Consider the following 19,588-nt stretch of genomic DNA (forward strand, 5'->3'; position numbering starts at 1 on the left):
GGCAAAGGTCCTGAGTTTGAGTCTCATTCAAGCATGCAGTTTTAATTTGCCAGGAAGTTTCATATCGGTGCACAATCTGCTGTAGAGTGAAAATTTCATTCTGCATATGTTTTCTTAAACTGCAGTGGCAGAGAAAACTGGGGAGTTCGGTGCAGGGGTCTGTTATAAAGAATCATTTGTGTACCTGTTTCATTCATATTCAGGTTATATTGACATACAAATAATGGTTCATTTATTAGGAACATTAGATACATTTTTATACTATTAAAATTGTATGAAATTTTCTTTTAATTATAGGAAACACAGAAGGAAACTGTGTTTGGAGACAGGGAACTAATATATGAAGTAAGAAGACTGAAAGAATTTCAGAGATATGATTTCTGGGTTACAGCATCGACAACAGTTGGAGAAGGACAGCCAAGTCCAAAAGTCTCACAGGCTCCTATATCTCGTGGTAAGAAAAATCTTTTTTTTTAAACTTTTGTACACAAATTATCTTATACAGAGAATGAGAGAAATTATGAAATTTGCAGCAAACCATACATTTTGATCTAATAAATCCAAGCAGCACTACTACCTATCCTTATTGTCCTGCAGATTCAATACTTCATTATCATGCCATTTCAGATTGACATAGCATCTTTAATAAAGAGTGATAAATGTATCTACAGATAAGATTGGAGGAATATTAACTGTACCCATAGCAGTGATTAAGCTAAGTGTGTTTCCATGGCAATGACACTTGATAATTACTTGAGGGAGCATTGCCAGCATTGATTGAGTGTAACAGTCATGGACCAAGGTTCTCAATCAAGTGTTTAAGGTGGAAGACCACTTAGCTACTATACGTTTGTGCGTACTTCTGAACATCTGTTGGGAGGAACATTGCAATTATCAGACAACAGCAACATTAATATCACAATCTGAATCTATGAAAAATTGCTCTTCCAGCCTCTATATGAAAAACAGTAAGGAGGTGAATGAATATTGATGCAAAACAGTTGATATGATTGAACCTCTGGGTCTCACTTCGCACCAAACTTGAATAGGGATTGTTTGGTCCTGAAAGTTTTCAGCTTCCATTGTACAGCTCCTTGTCAGACAAAACTGGAACATCTGCATCTACATCCATACTCTGCAAACCACTGTGAAGTGCATTGCAGAGGGTACTTCCCATTGTACCAGTTATTAGAGCTTCTTCTCATTCCATTCACATATGGAGTAGGGGAAGAATGACTGTTTAAATGCTCTTTGTGTGCTGTGATTAATCTAATTTTGTCCTCACAATCCCTCCAGGAGCAATACATAGTGTACTGCAGTATATTCTTGGAGTACTAATTTAAAGCCAGTTCTTGAACCTTTGTAAGTGAGCTTTCTTAAGATAATTTGCATCTATCTTCAAGTGTCTGCCAATTCAGTTTCAACGTCCCTGTGACACTATCCCATGTGGACCATTTATGTTATCCTTCTTGTAGACAGATGTGATGTGCTTTCTTCCAGTTACTAAGTGCAGTTTTTTGTTCATGGGATCTACAGTACATTATAGTAAATGAGTCCCAAATTTGGTATAGAATTTGATAAGGATTCCATTGGGACCTGGAGTTTAGTTCAGATTCAATAGTTTCAGCTGTTTCTCAGTGCCATTGTTGCTAACTTAATATGACTTATCTACGCAGTGATATGAGAATTATTTTGGTGAAATACCCCTGGGTTTTCATTTTCAAAGGAATATTTGAAAACTGAGCTCTGTGTTTCTGCTTCTGCTTTTGCTTTGCTACCCTCGTTTTCAGTCACTGTCTGGTTCATAAGTGAGACTGAAGGTAAAATCTTCTGAGTTGTTACATAGTGTATACTTCCTCTATGAGGACAGCTTTAAACTTCCAACTTCATGGCTTCCCACCATCAAGAAAGTGAATACATAACTGCAGTATACGACCAAAACAAACAACATATTTTCGATAAGCATTTCCCCTCTCCAGTCCCAGATCTACAATATTTCTGAACCAATACAAAAACTCGATAGCAGCAACCCCCCCTTCCCCCCTTCCCCCCTTCCCCCCCCCCCCCCCCAAAAAAAAATTGAACGTTTGAGTTAGGAAGTAAAAAATTTAAAAAAAAATATTTTTCGAAAATATGCTCATTCTGTAGCACATATCTTTTTGCAGAGTTTGATACATAAAACATATATGTTCGAGGAAGTGTAAGACATATTATTTGGTCTTATGAGGTGTGTTCAAAAAGTAAGGTGACTTTATATTTTTATGAAAAAATATTTATTTATTCATCAATATTCATGTTGTCCCCTTCAAAGTAATCCCCCCAGATACAATACAGTTGTGCCAACGCTTCTTCCAATCCTCAAAGCACTTCTCATAAGCACTTTTTGGTACAGCCTTAAGTACTTCCAGTGATGCAGTTTTTATTTCCCCAATCATTGAAAATCTTCATCCTTTCATAGGTCTCTTCAGTTTTGAGAAGGGAAAAGTTGCAGGGGGCCAGATCCATTGAATATGGTGGCTGAGGCATGATTGTTGTGTTGTTTTTGGCCAAAAAATCTCTCACAAGCAATTATGGATCAATACACATACTGTCGTGATGCAAAAGCCATGAATTGGTTTTCCACTATTCTGGATATTTTTTGCATTTTGCCTAGCTCACAAAAGGCATATAAAATCAAGGTAATACTCCTTATTCACCATACAACCTTGAGGCAAAAATTCATGATGCACTATGCCATGGTAATTGAAAAAACAGTGAGCAAAACTTTGCAGTTGATTGAAGTTGGCATGCTTTTCTCAGTCTTGGCTCTCCAGGATGCTTCCATTGGGATGATTTGGCTTTGGTTTCAAAGTCATAATTGTAAACCCAGATTTTGTCACCAGTTATGTCCCTTTTGAACAAATCAGGGTCATCACCTGTGTCATTCAAGAGCTCCTGCACAATGCTCATGTGATGGTTCTTCTGGTCAAAATTGATAATTTTTGGAACAAACTTCACTGACACACATCCTACATGCAAAACATCCGAAAAAATTGCACAACATCCTCAGCAACTTCTCTTGCAGTAATTCGATGATTTTCCAAAACAATTTTTTTCACAGCTTTGACGTTTTCATCTGTTGTTGATGTGCTGGGGCGTTCAGAGCGAGGTTCGTCATTGGCATCTTCTTGGCCATTTTGGAAGGGCTTGTACCACTTGTAAACATTTTTTTTTTTTTACTTAGAGCAAATTCACTGTATGCCACTGTCAACATTTCAAGTGTTTTAGAGCACTTGATTCCATTTTTCACACAAAATTTGATTTAAATTCTTTGCTCCATTTTGTATAACAATCGAAAATCAGTGAGCACACTAAAACACATCTAACCTTTCTATCTGTCAAAAACAAATGAAGTATGCTGTACACCTGAAACAGTGAATATAAGTTTGGGACATGTGTACCAACATAACGAAAAGAAGATCAATAATCAAATGTATGTTGCCCGCGCAATTTGACAAGTCACCTTACTTTTTGAACAGCCCTCATAAGTGTGCCAAAGTGCAGTGCCATGCCTCTTTACAGAACATTCTTTTATTGTACATCACTGTATTTCACCCTGTGGTATTCAAATGTGTATGTTTTGTAATGGAAGCCATCAAACCTATATTCAGAACCATGGAAATTAAAATGTCCTGTTGCGCCTCTCCCATTCCCAGTCAGCTGGTTTGATGTCCTACCCCCTTTAAAAAAACTCACAATTATTACTGGGTGGGATTAATTGTAACTGTGAGAATAAGAATGCTTCAGAACATTTGTGCTCATTGTTGCCTATAAGCTAATAACTTCCTCTTTTGTGTGAAATAAAATTAAATATAGGAAAAATAAAACCGGAAAAGACAAGAGACAAGTAAGAAAATACTCATTTCTTCAATCCTTAGGTCCCAGCATCTTTTTCTGCCTGATCTTGCTACAGTTTTACATGGCATGTTTTCCTTTCTGCAAAAAAATCTATTATCTCGTCAAAGTTAGTCAAACATTCTGCTACATGAAAAATTAAACTGTTGTTGTCTAATACTTAAAAAACTGTTAATACGAATAGTACCCCAAACTGGTGTGGTTTCTAGATTTGATTAAGTCAATTTTGTCACTGTCTGCTAAATTAAAAAAAATAGGCCTTTCTAATATTGCAGCAATTGTACACACATCAAATAAGTGACACTGTTTTAGCACAAATGGTCATTTTTATCTACCGCATTTAAACAAATAACAGGACAGAATATATTTCACAGAGTACCAATATCAAATATCTATTAGGACTACTACAAACAAAAAGTTTTATGTTATGAAATAGCTTCACATTTCATTCATACACCAGTTTCTGAAGCCGGATATCGAAAAGTAGTAGCACGAAATTTTTATAAAAATTCGGAATCATCATATTACTCCATATAATTTGTGTGATGTCCTCATTTCTTCTCCTTACTCATTCTAACAAACAATTTTGTCACCATTAATTCTGTAACTATTCATATCATTGACAAAACTTATTCTCCATATAACTTCACTAGCCCTACCAGAATCACCAGTTCAGTTATCCCGTATTTATGTTCTGGTTAGGTGTTATTATGCGTTCGTACAATGCATTTTCTGAGCTATTCTGAGAATAGAACTTAAGCGGCTTCTAACCAGGAACTGTGCAAGTGGCTCATAGTAGTGTAGTGATCTGGCAAATATTTTCTGTCCAAGTTTCATTTTCTTTGACACACCGAGATGATTAATATGTAATATTTCTTATCTTCTATTTCTGTTATTCATTTATTTCCACTCTGCTAGTCTGAATCTGTGGATTTTGCTAATAATTATAACAATACTGATCATTTGCACACCCATACAACCATTTAAACAAACAACAATTAACATTCACCTGTTCAAGTAGTCCCATCCCCTTTTGTCTGCGGAAAAGTTTTTTAGTTGTAGATGTGACAGGGATTCCCCTGGCAGAGACTGTACATACACTGTGCACACATTCAAAAATCAACTTTGATTTATTCAGAAATCAACTTAGAATGTGTTAAAAATGTTCAAATGACAACAGTGACGTGTTTCAAAATCATAATAATAATTGATAGACCAATGTGCACTGGATGCTAGGCGCTTTGTGGTACAAGGTTTTTTTCCTTCAAGAATATGAATTTGGCACACTCTGAAATTGCTGTATGTAGCAGATACCCCAGTTTGCCCCTGCCCCACAGATCTGGACCTGACCCTCTCTGCCTCTGCCTGTTTCACTTTTATCCAATGATGGTAGCCCACCAATAGCAGCAGGAAGAATTTTGGCCAATAACTCTCCTCAGTGAAAGTGCAGGAAAAATCCCTTTCTATCCAGTCATGTTGGTCCACCAGAGATAGTCAAATGAATTCTATCCAATAACTGTACTTCCTCAACATTAGTCAGGAGGAAACTTACTTTACTACCCAGTGACATGATCCACCAATGGTAGCCACAGGAATTTCACCCAATAATCCAACTTCCCCAGCATAAATGTGGGTAGATGTCCCCCTTCCTTTATAACATAATACCACAATGGTCATTGACACTGTTCAGTTAATGTGGACACCACACATTCCTGAAGAAGATCCCAGCAGAAGAGTTGAAACATCAATTTCAAACAATGCAAAAGCTGGCATGGAATCTACAATACCAGAGAAGGAAAGTTGCCAAGTTGCCACTTACCATATAGTGGAGATGCTGAGTCACAATATGCACAACATAAAGATTCATACAATTATAGCTTTTGGCCATTAAGGCCTTTGTCAGCAGTAGACACACATACACACACATACACACTCATGCAAATGCAACTTGCACACACATGTGCAGTCTCAGAGAGCTGAAACTGCACTGTGAGCAGCAGCACCAGTGCATGATGGGAGTGGTGAGTGAGTGGGGGTAAGGAGGAGGCTGAGCAGGGAGGGGGAGGGATAGTATGTTGGGAGTGGTGGACAGTGAAGTGGTTGCGGTTTAGATGGAGGGCAGGAGAGAAGGAGCAGAGAGGGGGAGGGGGTAAGTAGCGGAAAGGAGAGAAATAAAAAGATATTAAAAAGAAATTAAAAGACTGGGCATGGCGGTTAAATGACAGTTGTGTAGTGCTGGAATGGGAACAGAGAGGGGGCTGGATGGTTGAGGACAGTGACTAACAGAGGTTGAGGCCAGGAGGGTTACAGGAATGATAGGATGTATTGCAGGGCAAGTTCCCACCTGCGCAATTCAGAAAAGCTGGTGTTGGTGGGAAGGATCCATACGGCACAGGCTGTGAAGCAGTCATTGAGATGAAGGATATCATGTTTGGCAGCATATTCAGCAACAGAGTGGTCCTCTTGTTTTTTGATCACAGTTTGTCAGTGGCCATTCATGCGGACAGACAGCTTGTTGGTTGTCATGCCTACATAGAATGCAGCACAGTGGTTGCAGCTTAGCTTGTAAATCACATGACTGGTTTCACAGGTAGCACTGCCTTTGATGGGATAGGTGATGTTAGTGGCCGGACTGGAGTAGATGGTGGTAGGAGGATGTATGGGACAGGTCTTACATTTAGGTATATCACAGGGGTATGAGCCATGAAGTAAGGGTTTGGGAGCAAGGGTTGTGTAAGGATGGACGAGTATATTGTGTAGGTTCGGTGGACAGCAGAATACCACGATAGGAGGCGGTGGAAAGGATAGTGGGAAGGACATTTCTTATTTCAGGGCACAACGAGAGGTAATCAAAACCCGCTGTCTGGGAAGGACTCAGTGTGTACCCTTTATTTTTAGTGCTTTGTAACATGAACAAGTTTTTTCCCATTGAAAATGATATTTACCATTATTTTATAGCATTGTAAACATCGCTTCTCCTATACCTTAATGTATAAGAACTTTAACTTTTTTGCCTTAGGCTCCCACAGCTGACATCATCAACCGCTAAACATACACCAAGAACTGGGGGCTCAAGGATGCAACAAATTGATAAAAAATTAACAAATACTATTATATTACACTGATATACAGCATATAGCAACTGCATGATGTATGTGTATTTACACGGAGGGCAAAATAGGGGGATGGGTTAGTTCTTCAAAATTATATATATTTTTTTTTTTTTTTCGTAAAAATGGCTTATCCTGGTCACGCACACTAGTCTTACTAGGTATGCACGCTGTCCAGGAAGGCAGATCAAGGCATTATCAAAACTTTCAAATCATATTACAGAAGAGAATTGTTAAGTAAGTTATTGTTAGAAAGGGAAGAGGAGAGAGCAGACAGTCTGTTATGAAATCATAAAAATATCGATTTGAAACATGTCCTACATGATCGGTGCAGCACAGGACAGTGTAACGGAACAGAATTTGAAGAAAGCCTGAAATAAAATTTTGGGTATGGCCAAAGTTTCTCAAGTCTAATTGTAAATGATGAACAGAATGATATGCGGGAAATGCTCAGTATGCTAAAAGAAAACTGCCATGAAAACGACGAAGAAGATGTTCAAAACTGGATTAGTGTCAATGGTGCAGTTTCAGGGCACAAAATCAGGCAAGATAGTGAAATTGTATACCTCACCACTGATAAAGCTGATGCCAACTAGTGTTACAGAAAATGAAGATGAAAATATACTGTCTGCTTCTGAAGCATTTACATGTTTTAGATACTGTATTGTGATAGTTTGAAGCTCAAGAAGAAAGTGACCAGTTCAGATATCTGTCATGAAAAATGTTAGCTGCTCATAAGCAGATAGGCTTACTTAAACGGACCAGTGTTAAGAATTTTTTTAAGCATTACTTCTATACATATGTACAATACATACAAATTTCATATGTACTAAATATTTTTGTTTACTAGGCTCTACTACATACATTCCTACAGTACTTCCTTCTGTGATACTGAAAAAGATTTATGTGCAATAACATATGTATGTAGTTTTTTTATTGCCAAATAATGATCCTCTATTGAACTCAAAAAAAGAAAAGAAAAAAAAGTTTTTTCAGTGGAGTGAGATGTATCATTCACCGGGAATAGCTAAATGAAAGGAACTCTGGAGTTTTCTTGCAGCTCTGTAATATAAACAACTATCTTTCCAATGACAAAATATACAGCTAGAATATTACCCTGAGTAGAAAAAGATCACAGCAGAGTTCTTGCTGCCTTTAGCACTTCTGTCATCAACAAAAGTAAAGAAGTTTCTGAGGAAAATCAGTGACAAAAAGTATTTATTTTTACAAAACAATACTTTTTCTACTTTTAAACATAATCCCCTTGAACATTTACACACTTGTTCCAATGGGCTACCTTTTTTATTCTGGTTGCAAAGAACCATTTACCTTGATGTTTGAACCAATTTCCCACAAACTATTTCATGTCCTCGTTGTCCTGGAATCTCTTCCCACATAATGCCTCCTTCAGTGCACCACACAAATGAAAACCACTAAATGCTAAATCAGGGCTGTAAGGGGGATGAGGCAGTACTTCCCAGCCCATTTTGTTGGTGGTTTCATGGCTTAGTTGAGCAATATGGGGACATGTGTTGTCTTGCTGGAGAATCACACCTCTCCTCTGAGATCCACGATGTCACTCTTTTGGCTGGCTTCACCTTGTTTAAAAGCAAATCTGAGTAGCATTGGCTGTTCATTGTATGCTGCTCTTTGAGATAATCTCAAAAACTGGACCTTCAGCGTCTCAAAACATTGTCAGCATGACTTCTCCTGCTGATGCTTGGGTTTTGAATTTTTCCTTGACAGGTGAGTTGGTGTGCTTCCATTCCATGCTTTGTTGTTTTGATTCTGGCCCGTAATAGTGAACCCAAGTTTCATCACAAGTCAAAATTTTGTTGAGGAAGTGCTCACAGTACCAGTACTAACTTGAACCTAATCAACTATCATTTCCACAGTCACATGGCGGTCAGCATGAATAATTTCCTCAATTCGACTTCCTAGTGAGGGAGTTGAAACTGCAACTGGTCAGCCAAAACAGTGTTTGTCAGTCACTGAGCCACAACCAGCTCTACCCACTTGTAAAAATTTGCACAATTCATACAACCTTCACCATAAACTTAAGACATTCTACAGTATATATTCACTGGTTTCTCGCCTTCAGCAAGTAAAAAAAGTTCAACTAATGTGGACGTTTCAAGCGGACTCGCCATTTTGAAATGTATTTTTGAGGGTATAAACAAAATAATGTTGATACATCAGCTGATCAGGGCTCATCCCATGGATACCAACTTAAAGCCATAAAAATATCAAACTTGCCCTACTAACAGTTTTTTCCCCAGACCAAATTGTCTTTTTAATTACTGAATGACCCTCATGTGTTTACTTCTACAGCCATATTCTGCAGGCCACTGTGAACTGCACAGCAGAGGGTACTTCTCAATGTACCAGATATTACAGATTCTTTCCATTCCATTCACATATGGAGCATGGGAAGAACGACTGTTTAAACAGCTAATCAAATCTTGTCTACACTATCCCTATGCAAGTGATACATAGTGCTATATAGTGCACCTCTAGATTCATATTTAAAGCTGGTTCTTGAAACTTTCTAATTAGACTTCCTTGTGATAGTTTCCATCTACCTCCAAGTGTCTGCCAATTCGGCTGAGTCACATGAAAAATCCTGATAGTATTTTTTGTATCTGAGGGTGATTTAGATTCCCCACATTGAGTGAATATCAAGAGAGAGAACACCTAAGAGATACTTGGCCTCCAGGTAAAAGCCATGGATCATGCCAGTGCAGGATGCAGTAGCTGCAGCCAGCAGGCGAGATGCTGCTCCTTTGATGAGTGTTTTCTGATACACTCCAGCTCGCCAATTGCAGGCGGTCTCTCACTAATACCTAAAGTCTTATATATGTGCCATTGGATAGCAGAGTGTTTTGACCTTTCCTGATTAATGTTTTGTGATTTGTACTTTTCCCTGGATTGTGGTACGTGTTTAGACAATCAGCTACATTCTGGACTTGTGTTGGATGCTAATTCACCTTGTGATCTCCACTGTCATTCACCATCAGAACTATTCATTTCGCTCCAATGGTCTTCTCATTACCACCAGTGTGATTAATGATAAACTGTGTTTCTACCTATGCAGAGTAGGATAAAAAAGTAATTGTATAAAAACATATAATTTACCACTTTCTGTCCTGTAACAGTTCCTCATGGTGTGACTTGGAAGGAACAGCCAGTCAAATCCGAAAAGTCCATGCTGCAACCCCAATTTTTGATATTCAAAAGACTCATATAAGGACAACAAACATAATTCATGGCTAAGTCAAATAAGCACCTACAGTTCATTATACATAGTGAGTCACATAAGACATAAATCCCTTTTATTTTGTGAATGGTTCCAAATATCGAAATGAGCTTTCCACAGTTGAGAGTATGCTGAGGGTACATAATGTTTGGTATGGATATTACTCTGAATTCTGGTATCAACTGAGGTATTGAAACAAGTATTAAACCTTTCATCAAAGACTCTGAGAAATGTACTAAAATTGGAAAGCAATGTGACCAGAGTTAGCTATTGTGGTGTAAACTGCCAAGCAGAGCTCTTACATCATGCATCCCTTTTATATGCAGTAAGACAGGCAAGATAAAACCTCATTTCTTATATGACATAGATATAACACTAGGTATGATTTTTGCATTTGGATTTCCAGAAAATGCTAGCTTCTGGTGTATAAGATGGTGCTTAGGAAACTATTTCAAATGTGTGTACATTTCTAAGTTTTTTGTAGAAACAGCTAGTTTCTTTCAGGCAGTTTTCCATTTAAACCATTCTCATTGCTGATTACATGTCAAAGCTGAAACAGAAATGTTGGTCATCCATACTTCATAATGATAAACAGATCTATTCACGGGAAAAAAGGAACCACTGTATTAACTTCCTTAGATTTGGAGAAAAAAAAACTGACATGACTTTACCTGAATGCTCCTTAAAGGTAAAACACCAGCTGCCAGACAAATGTTTCTATAGACTCTACTTGAAATAGTAGTTACATGGAATACACTTTAAATAAATGAAGTGTTTTATTTATCCAATTCTCTATCCAATTAAATAATTTTGTCAGTAATTGATTGTTTTCATTGAAACATTTTATTCAGAATGATATGTCACCCACAAAATAAACACATAACAAAACGTAGTTTTACACTTTAATTTACCATATGCTCAAATTGTTTACCATTGACTGCAAGCTATTTTTGCAATTGCCTTTCAAGAGATAGATCAGGGGCGGGCAGGAATCCTGCACGTGTGCGGTACACTTGCTCGTGTGCAGTTAACAGGTGTTCTACATGCACACAGGGGCAAGCTGACCACCCGCTTCTCTCCCCTCCCCACCATGCCGTCTCTCCACTCCTTCCTCTGTAATGCATTTTGTTTCCTAGCTTGCTTTATTGAATGAAGGAATAAGGTTAGTAGGAGTGCTTGAAAGAAACTCTGGTTTGAAAGAGCACATGTTACCTACGATACATTTTATTTAATTATCACAGGTGGGGTTTACAATACGTTTAATGTTTAATTGTCAAGTTTCTATATACAGACAAACGCAAACAATTACATAAATTTTCATCACTGATTTTTTTTTTGCTCCTAACCGAGACTTATTAATTTTCATAACATAAAAAAATCTCTCACAAACTTATGTCAAGCCAAACACTGACATTATCTTCGCGGCTTCACAATGGGGACGAGAAAATTCTTGCTGTGGAAAGTCGAGATAATAGTCCATTACACGTTTTGCCAAAAGGAACTTGCCTCTCAGACGAGAATTACACTGTAGATCTATTAATTCCATTTGCAAATTGAGATGAATATCATCTACAGAAACAGCAAATGGTCTTGAGAACCATTCAAAAGCTTGGGATAAATATGATATATCTGCAAATCGCTTGAGAAATTCCTCTTTTATTGCACTGAGTACGGAAACATATTCTTTGCAATTCTGTTCTCGCACAGTAGACAGAGTAGGGAAGGGAAATGCACTGTGTTCCCTGACGAGAGCTGTTGTTCCCACAGCTCAAGCTTGTTAGTGAAAGCTTGCACCTTTTTGCAGCCATTTCACAAATTAGCTGATTTTCTCCTTGCAAACTTGTGTTCAATGCATTCCTGTCTGGTAATGTCTACTAAAAATTCAAGGTCGGTAGCTCACTCTGGATCTTCTAACTTGGGAGAGTACCGCAATGGCTGTGGCCACTGCCCCGGTCGACGATTGCACGCAAGCAGCACACGTGCAGCGCTGTACGTTCATGAGCCGTGTGCAACGTTTGCCCGTGCCTGAGATAGATGAACCTATGAAAGTACATAGGATCATATGCTGCTGCATGCTTCAACCTTGCATATCATAAGGTGTAATTGGGTTTCATGATGGATTGCATTTTTAAATGTTCCTCATAGAAATAAATCAAGATGAGTAAAATCAGGGGGCCTGGCTGGCCACTGTACTGCAGCATTCCATCCTATCCAACAATCAGAAAACTTTTCATTCAATATTTACAAGCAACACAGGAAGAGTGACCTGGGAAGTCATCATGATGGAACCGCATACACTGTCGCCCATCCAGTGGTATCTTTTCTAAGAGAACAGGTAGAATGTTTGTGAGAAAGTATGCCCATGTATTTTCATTTACCACACATCAGATGAAGTGAGGTCCCAGAATGGAATTTCCTATGATGCTGCACCATACATTTATGCTTCATGGTTGTCTGTGTTGTACCTGGCAAAGCCAGCATGGATTTTCAGCTGTGCAGTAGTGCTTATTATGAAAAGTGGCATTGTCATGGTTTACAGAGTTGCTTTGTTTGTGAAAGGCACACATTGTGAAAATGTAGTGTTATCTCTCAGGTACCACCCAGAGCAAACTGACAAAATTCTATATGACAATTGAAATCATGTCCTCCGAGTACCTGAAGTAGTGAAAGATGATAAGGGTGGAATTTATATTGATGCAAGATGTGAATGACACTCATTTGGCTGATCCCTCATTCTGTGGCAATACATCTCATGCCACAATGCAGGTTGATAAGCATTGTAGCTGCAACAGCTTCTTCATGTGCTCTGTCAATTATCTTCATTCTTGTCTTCTGTTTGATGTTGAAGTTGCCTGTTTGCACTAGTGACCTAATAATTCATGACAGATGGCAATGATCGAGATAGATATCCCTACACCACCATACTGTTCCAACAGCATTTCTTTGACATTCTCAGGGTAAAAGAAGCATGTCTAACTTCTCCACATTGATGTATGTCTGCATGAAAGGAATGATGAAGCTGAAGTGATCTGCTGATAGACTACACAGTTCCTGCTAGTTCTGCAGTACAGACAAGTAAACAGTCAGAAGGCTTGATACTATGATGTAGCCTGATGAGGCTGTTTGCAGTGCAATAGCTAATTATGACCATCTTGCCTTTTAATTTTAGAATATTTCTTGGATTCTTTTGCAGAGAGTTTCAACCTAAAAATTAACAACCATTACATTGCTGTACTTGTCTTTTCAAACACTACATTACAAGAATTACAAAATTTAAAGCTCTTTATCACATAAAAATTTTGCGCCCCTTCTCTTATCATTTGCAAAAGCCTCATTTCGATATTTGGAACCATTCATGAAATAAATGGGGTGTTATCACTTATGTGACTCATCCCATATACTCAGCTGGTCTCTTCTTTCCTTTATTGCTCTGAATTGTGAATAGTTTAAGGTAGCCATCTAAGAAGCATTTTAAAAGGGGCATCAGTGGTTGAAATATACCACATACAAGAAGGTACCCAAAAGGAACTAAACTAATTTTTTAGGAGGGCAGAGCTTTTGTAGTACTGCATTTTGGCACTATGAATGCAGAGAGTCAGTAAGCTGAGTGCCATTACTGAAGGAGGTCAGGACTAGTTTTGGCAGAGTTTATAGTGACAACTGTTTTGTGGGACTGTCATTTTGTAATGGCTGCTTTTTGTAACCATTGCTTGGCAGTGAACTTGTGCTTTTCACTCAGAAACTCTTGAAATGAAACAGAAACTCTTGAAATGTTAAAAATGGTGTACAAGGACAAATGCTATGGGAAAAGTTGAAGTGTTCATGTGGTTGTTCCATTTCAAAAATGGTGAAATATCAGTTGATGACAAACCTCATTCTGATCATCCTTTCATGGTCCAAACACATGAAATTATTGGAAACATTGATGCAGTCATCAATGAAGATTGCCAACAGACCACTGAAGAAATTGTGGAGCTGTCAGGAGTGACTTGGAGTTCAGCAAATTGTGACAGAAGAAAAATACTGCTGCCAAATTTCTGTCATGACTGCTGACTGCTGAACAAAAACAAGGTCACGTGGAATCATGCTGTTCTTTGAGAAAAGAGTCCTGAATTGATTGAAAATTTTTAAAAAATTATCACAGCTGACAAAATTTGGATCTATTCCCATGATTCTGAATCAAAGCAACAATTGAGCTAGTGGAAGACTTCAAGTTTTCCTCACCCCAAGAAAGCTCATCATGTGAAGTCAAACATTAAGCCAATGCTGATTTTTATTTTTTATTTTTTATTTTTTTTATTTTTATTTTATTTTATTTATTTATTTATTTTTAATGAGAAAGGTGTCGTCCATTCAGAGTTTGTTCCACAGGGTCTGACATTAACCAGGCTTTCTACTTGGAAGTTCTGAAAAGATTGCGCAACAGTGTGTGACAGAAGTGTCCTGATTTGTGGCAGTCGAGTGACTGGTTTTACATTATGACAATGCCCCTGTTCACACAGCCCTGTCTATATGACAATTTTTGACCAAAAATGGTATGACTCCTGTTTCTCACCCACCATACACACCTGACCTAGCCCTGTGGGACTTTGTTTTCATTTCCTAGAGTGAGAAAAGGCATGAAAGGAAAGTGTTTTGCTCATGTTTCTGAGGTGAAGAAAAAATGACAGAGACACTGTCAAGTATCACGAAAGATGAACTTCAACAATGTTTTGAAAAACTGAATAAAAGATTAGACAAGTGTATTAGTGCAAGTGGAGAGTACTTTCAAGGAGATTGAAGGTTTGTGCTTAAAATATGAATAAGTAAGTTCAAAAAATATTTTAATTCAGTTTCCTTTGGGTATCTCCTCATATTTCACAAAAGTAAAACATTCATTCACTTTTTATACCCACCTCACCAAATTTTTACCACATAAGATGGTGTAGTGGTTGTCAAAGACCTAATTAGCCCCTGACAGTGTTCCATCATCAATTTACATTCTTATGCCATATAATGAACTAAAGTATTATATGTTTTCATTGCAGTGCCAGCACGGATAGCATCATTTTCCAGACGTGTTGTACATGGTGCTGGACAAAGCCTGGTGTTACCATGTCGGACAGTTGGACTTCCAGCTCCTTCTAGACAGTGGAGAGGGCCATCTGGTGCCTCAATTACATCCCAAGTCCTTCCAGACGGTGGCCTTGCACTAGGGCCACTTCGTCCTCAGGAAGCAGGCAATTATACTTGCGTGGCAGAGAATGTCTATGGAAAAGATGAAATCAACTACTGGGTCATTGTTCAGATTCCACCCAGCCCTCCTGTATTGTCTGTTCCAGCTTCCACATCTCGCAGCCTGTCACTGCAATGGAAGTTATTTGATGACGGGGGAAGCCCAATCACTGGCAAGTGTATTCATCATAACTCATAAGTTTTCAGCAGATTGAGATAAGAGTTTTCTGTTAGATAAATATGCCAAATTAAAAAACACATAAACAGCAATGGAAACTTTAAACATATTACCTGTAGTGAAATTAGTAGTGGTTAAACAACCATACGGATAATTTCTTGGTGTGAATGAACTACATGTACAGAGAATACCAGTATTATTTTAATTTTTATGCTTAAAACCATAATCACAACTGTAGAGAATATGTAAGGGTAATGTCATCCACTATCTTTATTGTATGTGTGCATGTATTTCATTTCATGCACCACTCTCTTTTATTTACTTATTCCTACTGATGGATTTCTTTTGTAACAGTTAAATAATACTCTTACAGTGTATTTATATAACTGGCTACAGATGTACTTTAGTTGATGTAAAATTCACAAATAGATGAATATTTCAGCTTTGTCACTATGAAAGCCTTACCACATAATCTCAATACACTTCACAATCATATTTTTTTCACTTTCAGTTTGCAACCACATATGAGATGCCACCTGAAAAGCTGAACCTTAGAAGTGCCTGGCCTGAGGCCATCCAACCCTTTTCCCTTGTCCTGAGCAAAAGTATCCTTCATGTACAGAATTCACCCGCAGCTTTACAAACATCAGAAATATTGCACGATATTAGTTCCCTCATGCTACACAGGCTGATGTTATCCTCTGAGACAACTATAGATTAGATTAACAAACTAAATGCCAGTACTAAAGTTAATAAATATGTTATTTCACTAGATCAACAGTAGTCTCTCTCTTGCTGTCCCTCCCAAGTAACTCAAACACAGACAACAGCAATTTCTATTCTTTTCCTGCAAAACTGTGCCTTATTAACCTCTTCAAACTCCAGCTACAAACAGTTATTCCTTTCACAAGTAAAAATTCCAACTCTAAAACTGATTGATCTTTCCACAATAAATGGGAGTGAGTACCTTTTGTGCTTCAGTACCACTCACTTCAGGAATTCATTGACCCATATCTCCTCAAGAACTATGATTTTTTTATTTTTATTTGTAGTCTAAGCTGAGGTGCACCATAATCATTGTACTCTCCATGCCAACTGTAATAGCTTTTCCTCACCTTCCCCACATCAATAATACCCTTACCAATCATTACGTGTCTTGTAAACTCTTTTCAGTGCTCTATGTTCTGATGAGCCATTGAAGTGAGCCCTATTTTACCAGCTTTCTATGTTGAACTACACTGCAAGAGAGTGGTTGGCCAGAGCATACATTCAGGATGCAAACTTCCGTGTGTGTGCTGATAGGAACACTTAAAAGCAGAAAAAATATGTATACATAGCTTTCAGAACTCGAGTGTTCTATGCCCATGGAGGAAAAAGGGATAAATTGGGGAAGGATGGAAAAGGAGCTTCCTCTCAAACTGTAGTCAGTGTGTCTTTACTTTCTAACCTTATCTAATCTATCACTCTGTGTCAACATCCACATGATATATATCGCTAATGTAAGATAAGTGGAATATCTGTGACTTAATCACAGACTTCAGTGAATTCTTATCTTCCAAGTGGAACAGACATATACCTTTTACAAGGTTCATGTAATAGAGAATTGTTATTGTTCTGTATCATGTTACACTTCAATTATATGATACTTGCACTATACACCCACTATAATGATGATTCTTGATGCCTACAAATTTCACCGAATATGCATAAAACTGAATACTATGCTACAACAATGAGAGCTGAGCATAATCGTCGTGTGCCAAAATTCACATGCCATACCCACATTTTCCATTCTGGACAATTCAGTGCTTCTCACCTAACTCTTCAACTACCTACAGTGATCAATTCTGCAAGTGTTGTATTCCAATACTGCGTTTTGAACTCTGACAGTAGCACCAAACAAATCAAAAGCAATGAATGATTTACTGTGGGACTTCATTGGCTTCTCAGGCCTGCAGAAATATTATGCAATCAGTGAACTGCAATATTCCAACAGCTCAGATTTGCACTCGTTTGCCACAATTCAAGACCTTGCAAGGACAACTGATAATAGATTAACTCACGAATACTCTAACAAACATCGACAATGTGTACACACAGCAGCCAAGCCTGACTGACTTTACCAGATCACTTGACGTCACTGTGTCCACCTCAAGCAGTGACCCACCTTCACATGATATCAACAAACCCCTGCTTCCCTCCACCTGTGTCAGCACAGAATTCCGCTAGCCACACGTGACCATGAGTAGATCATCAGCATTTGCATCACTCCCATGCAGATGCATCATACCACTGACCTCACTGAGCTCACACCTGCACAGCGCACCACTAACAGCATCACACTGAGCAACCATGCCCCACCATAAGCTTAAGAGTTCAATTTAGTGACACTCATTTCAGTGGTAACAACAGCTACCAGACTTCACATGTCCAATTTGGCACATGAATGTGATCTTATCATTGACTTTAACTCTGATGAGTGTTCCACTGGACTTCCACCTCCACTGGTCCCACTTCTGAGAACCGGGTTTTCAACTATGCCGCCTGCCTCACCATCTCAGGCAAACCATCTTTCAGTGGACTCAAGTTCTGGTGTCAACCTACCACCACTTGACACCTTATCAACAAAGGGTGAACCTACAGCATTGCAACTGTGGAATGCTGCTAGCTCATTGACCACAGTGCATGGATCCATGACCAGGATACTACAACTGTCACCATCTCACTGCCTCACATGGACATTCTCTGTTAAGGAAGTCATGAAATAAAACCTAGTGATGGGCCTTTTATGCCAATTCTACCTCTAGCAATTGTACCCCAGATTGCATTCCTGTACTCCGACATGTGATGCTGCATGCCAGGACCTTCTGCTGCTGCCTCCACCCCTACCTGGTACACTGACTGTTCAAGACAAATAAAAGGAAGACAATCATACACTTGTTGACACGCTGAGCAGTGTGACTCCTCAGCTGACCAGCTCTTGGTGACTCACCAATGCTACAACAGCTGCCGTGTATCATCGAATGAACTCCATATGAAGAACATGTTGCTCCCATAATGTAATAATGACATGGCTGCTACCCTCACCCAGATGCACAGTCAGCTCATGGCCTTGACACACAACCATCATGAAGATAAGAGTGAGAGCACATGCATGGCCCCAGTCCCACACCCAACCTACATCCTATTATGCCCACTCCCCACACTACCCAGCACCAACTTTACACACATACAGAAAAGCACATAGGTCAGTACATTGCACCCTGACTTGCCATCCAGATACACCACCACTGGCATCATCAAGCATACCCTTCTGGCTCTACAGCACATCATCACCATGTCTCTTCTGCATGACTCACTGCCACATAGCTCAACCACTGCCCACTATCGATCTTCACATGAGAACACCTACCCCACCTGCTATGTTCACCTGGTTCCTCGTTTGACTACAACACACTACCACATGTTGATGATGTTCTAAGATGCCACATTCAGAACATATTGGTGGAACTGAACACAACACAAAGTGTTTTTGACCACCTTCAGTTGCACATTTTGCATCCAAATGCCACTTACAACTTTAACACCTCTTCCTAACATGAGTTCAACACAAAATGCTGGACTCTATCATTGCATCTCTGTCTACATTGACTTCAACTATGATCTGAAACAGGCTGGCACCCTGTGTTCATGCCTATACATTGATCCCATTCACCACTGACGGCCTCCACACAGACCCATTGAAGTTTGCTCCAGCAAATAAATTACCAGCTTACAACAAGCACAAGGCCCCCTCAACATACACCGTTGCTCTGATCAGGTCGAAGTTCTTTGGCACACCTGGCCTCCACATGCCAACGTCCTTCCCACCAACAGCCCACTCCTGATCCTTTGGTTATACCACTGGTGACCAGTGTGGACACAATGGATGGTTCC

At 38.9% G+C, this 19,588-nt stretch overlaps 1 protein-coding gene across 1 annotated transcript in view; it reads left to right on the forward strand.

The window, feature by feature from the left end:
- The window catches only part of LOC124616368 (Down syndrome cell adhesion molecule-like protein Dscam2), a 445,499-nt gene that overhangs the window by 280,102 nt on the left and 145,809 nt on the right, over positions 1 to 19,588 (forward strand). Inside the window, exons 21-22 of the mRNA XM_047144679.1 lie at positions 298 to 454; positions 15,288 to 15,647. Coding sequence (XP_047000635.1) covers positions 298 to 454; positions 15,288 to 15,647 — 517 coding nt within the window. The remainder of the gene's footprint in view (positions 1 to 297; positions 455 to 15,287; positions 15,648 to 19,588) is intronic.

This window comes from Schistocerca americana, chromosome 5 (genome assembly GCF_021461395.2).
Source record: "Schistocerca americana isolate TAMUIC-IGC-003095 chromosome 5, iqSchAmer2.1, whole genome shotgun sequence".
NCBI classification, from domain to species: Eukaryota; Metazoa; Arthropoda; class Insecta; order Orthoptera; family Acrididae; genus Schistocerca; species Schistocerca americana.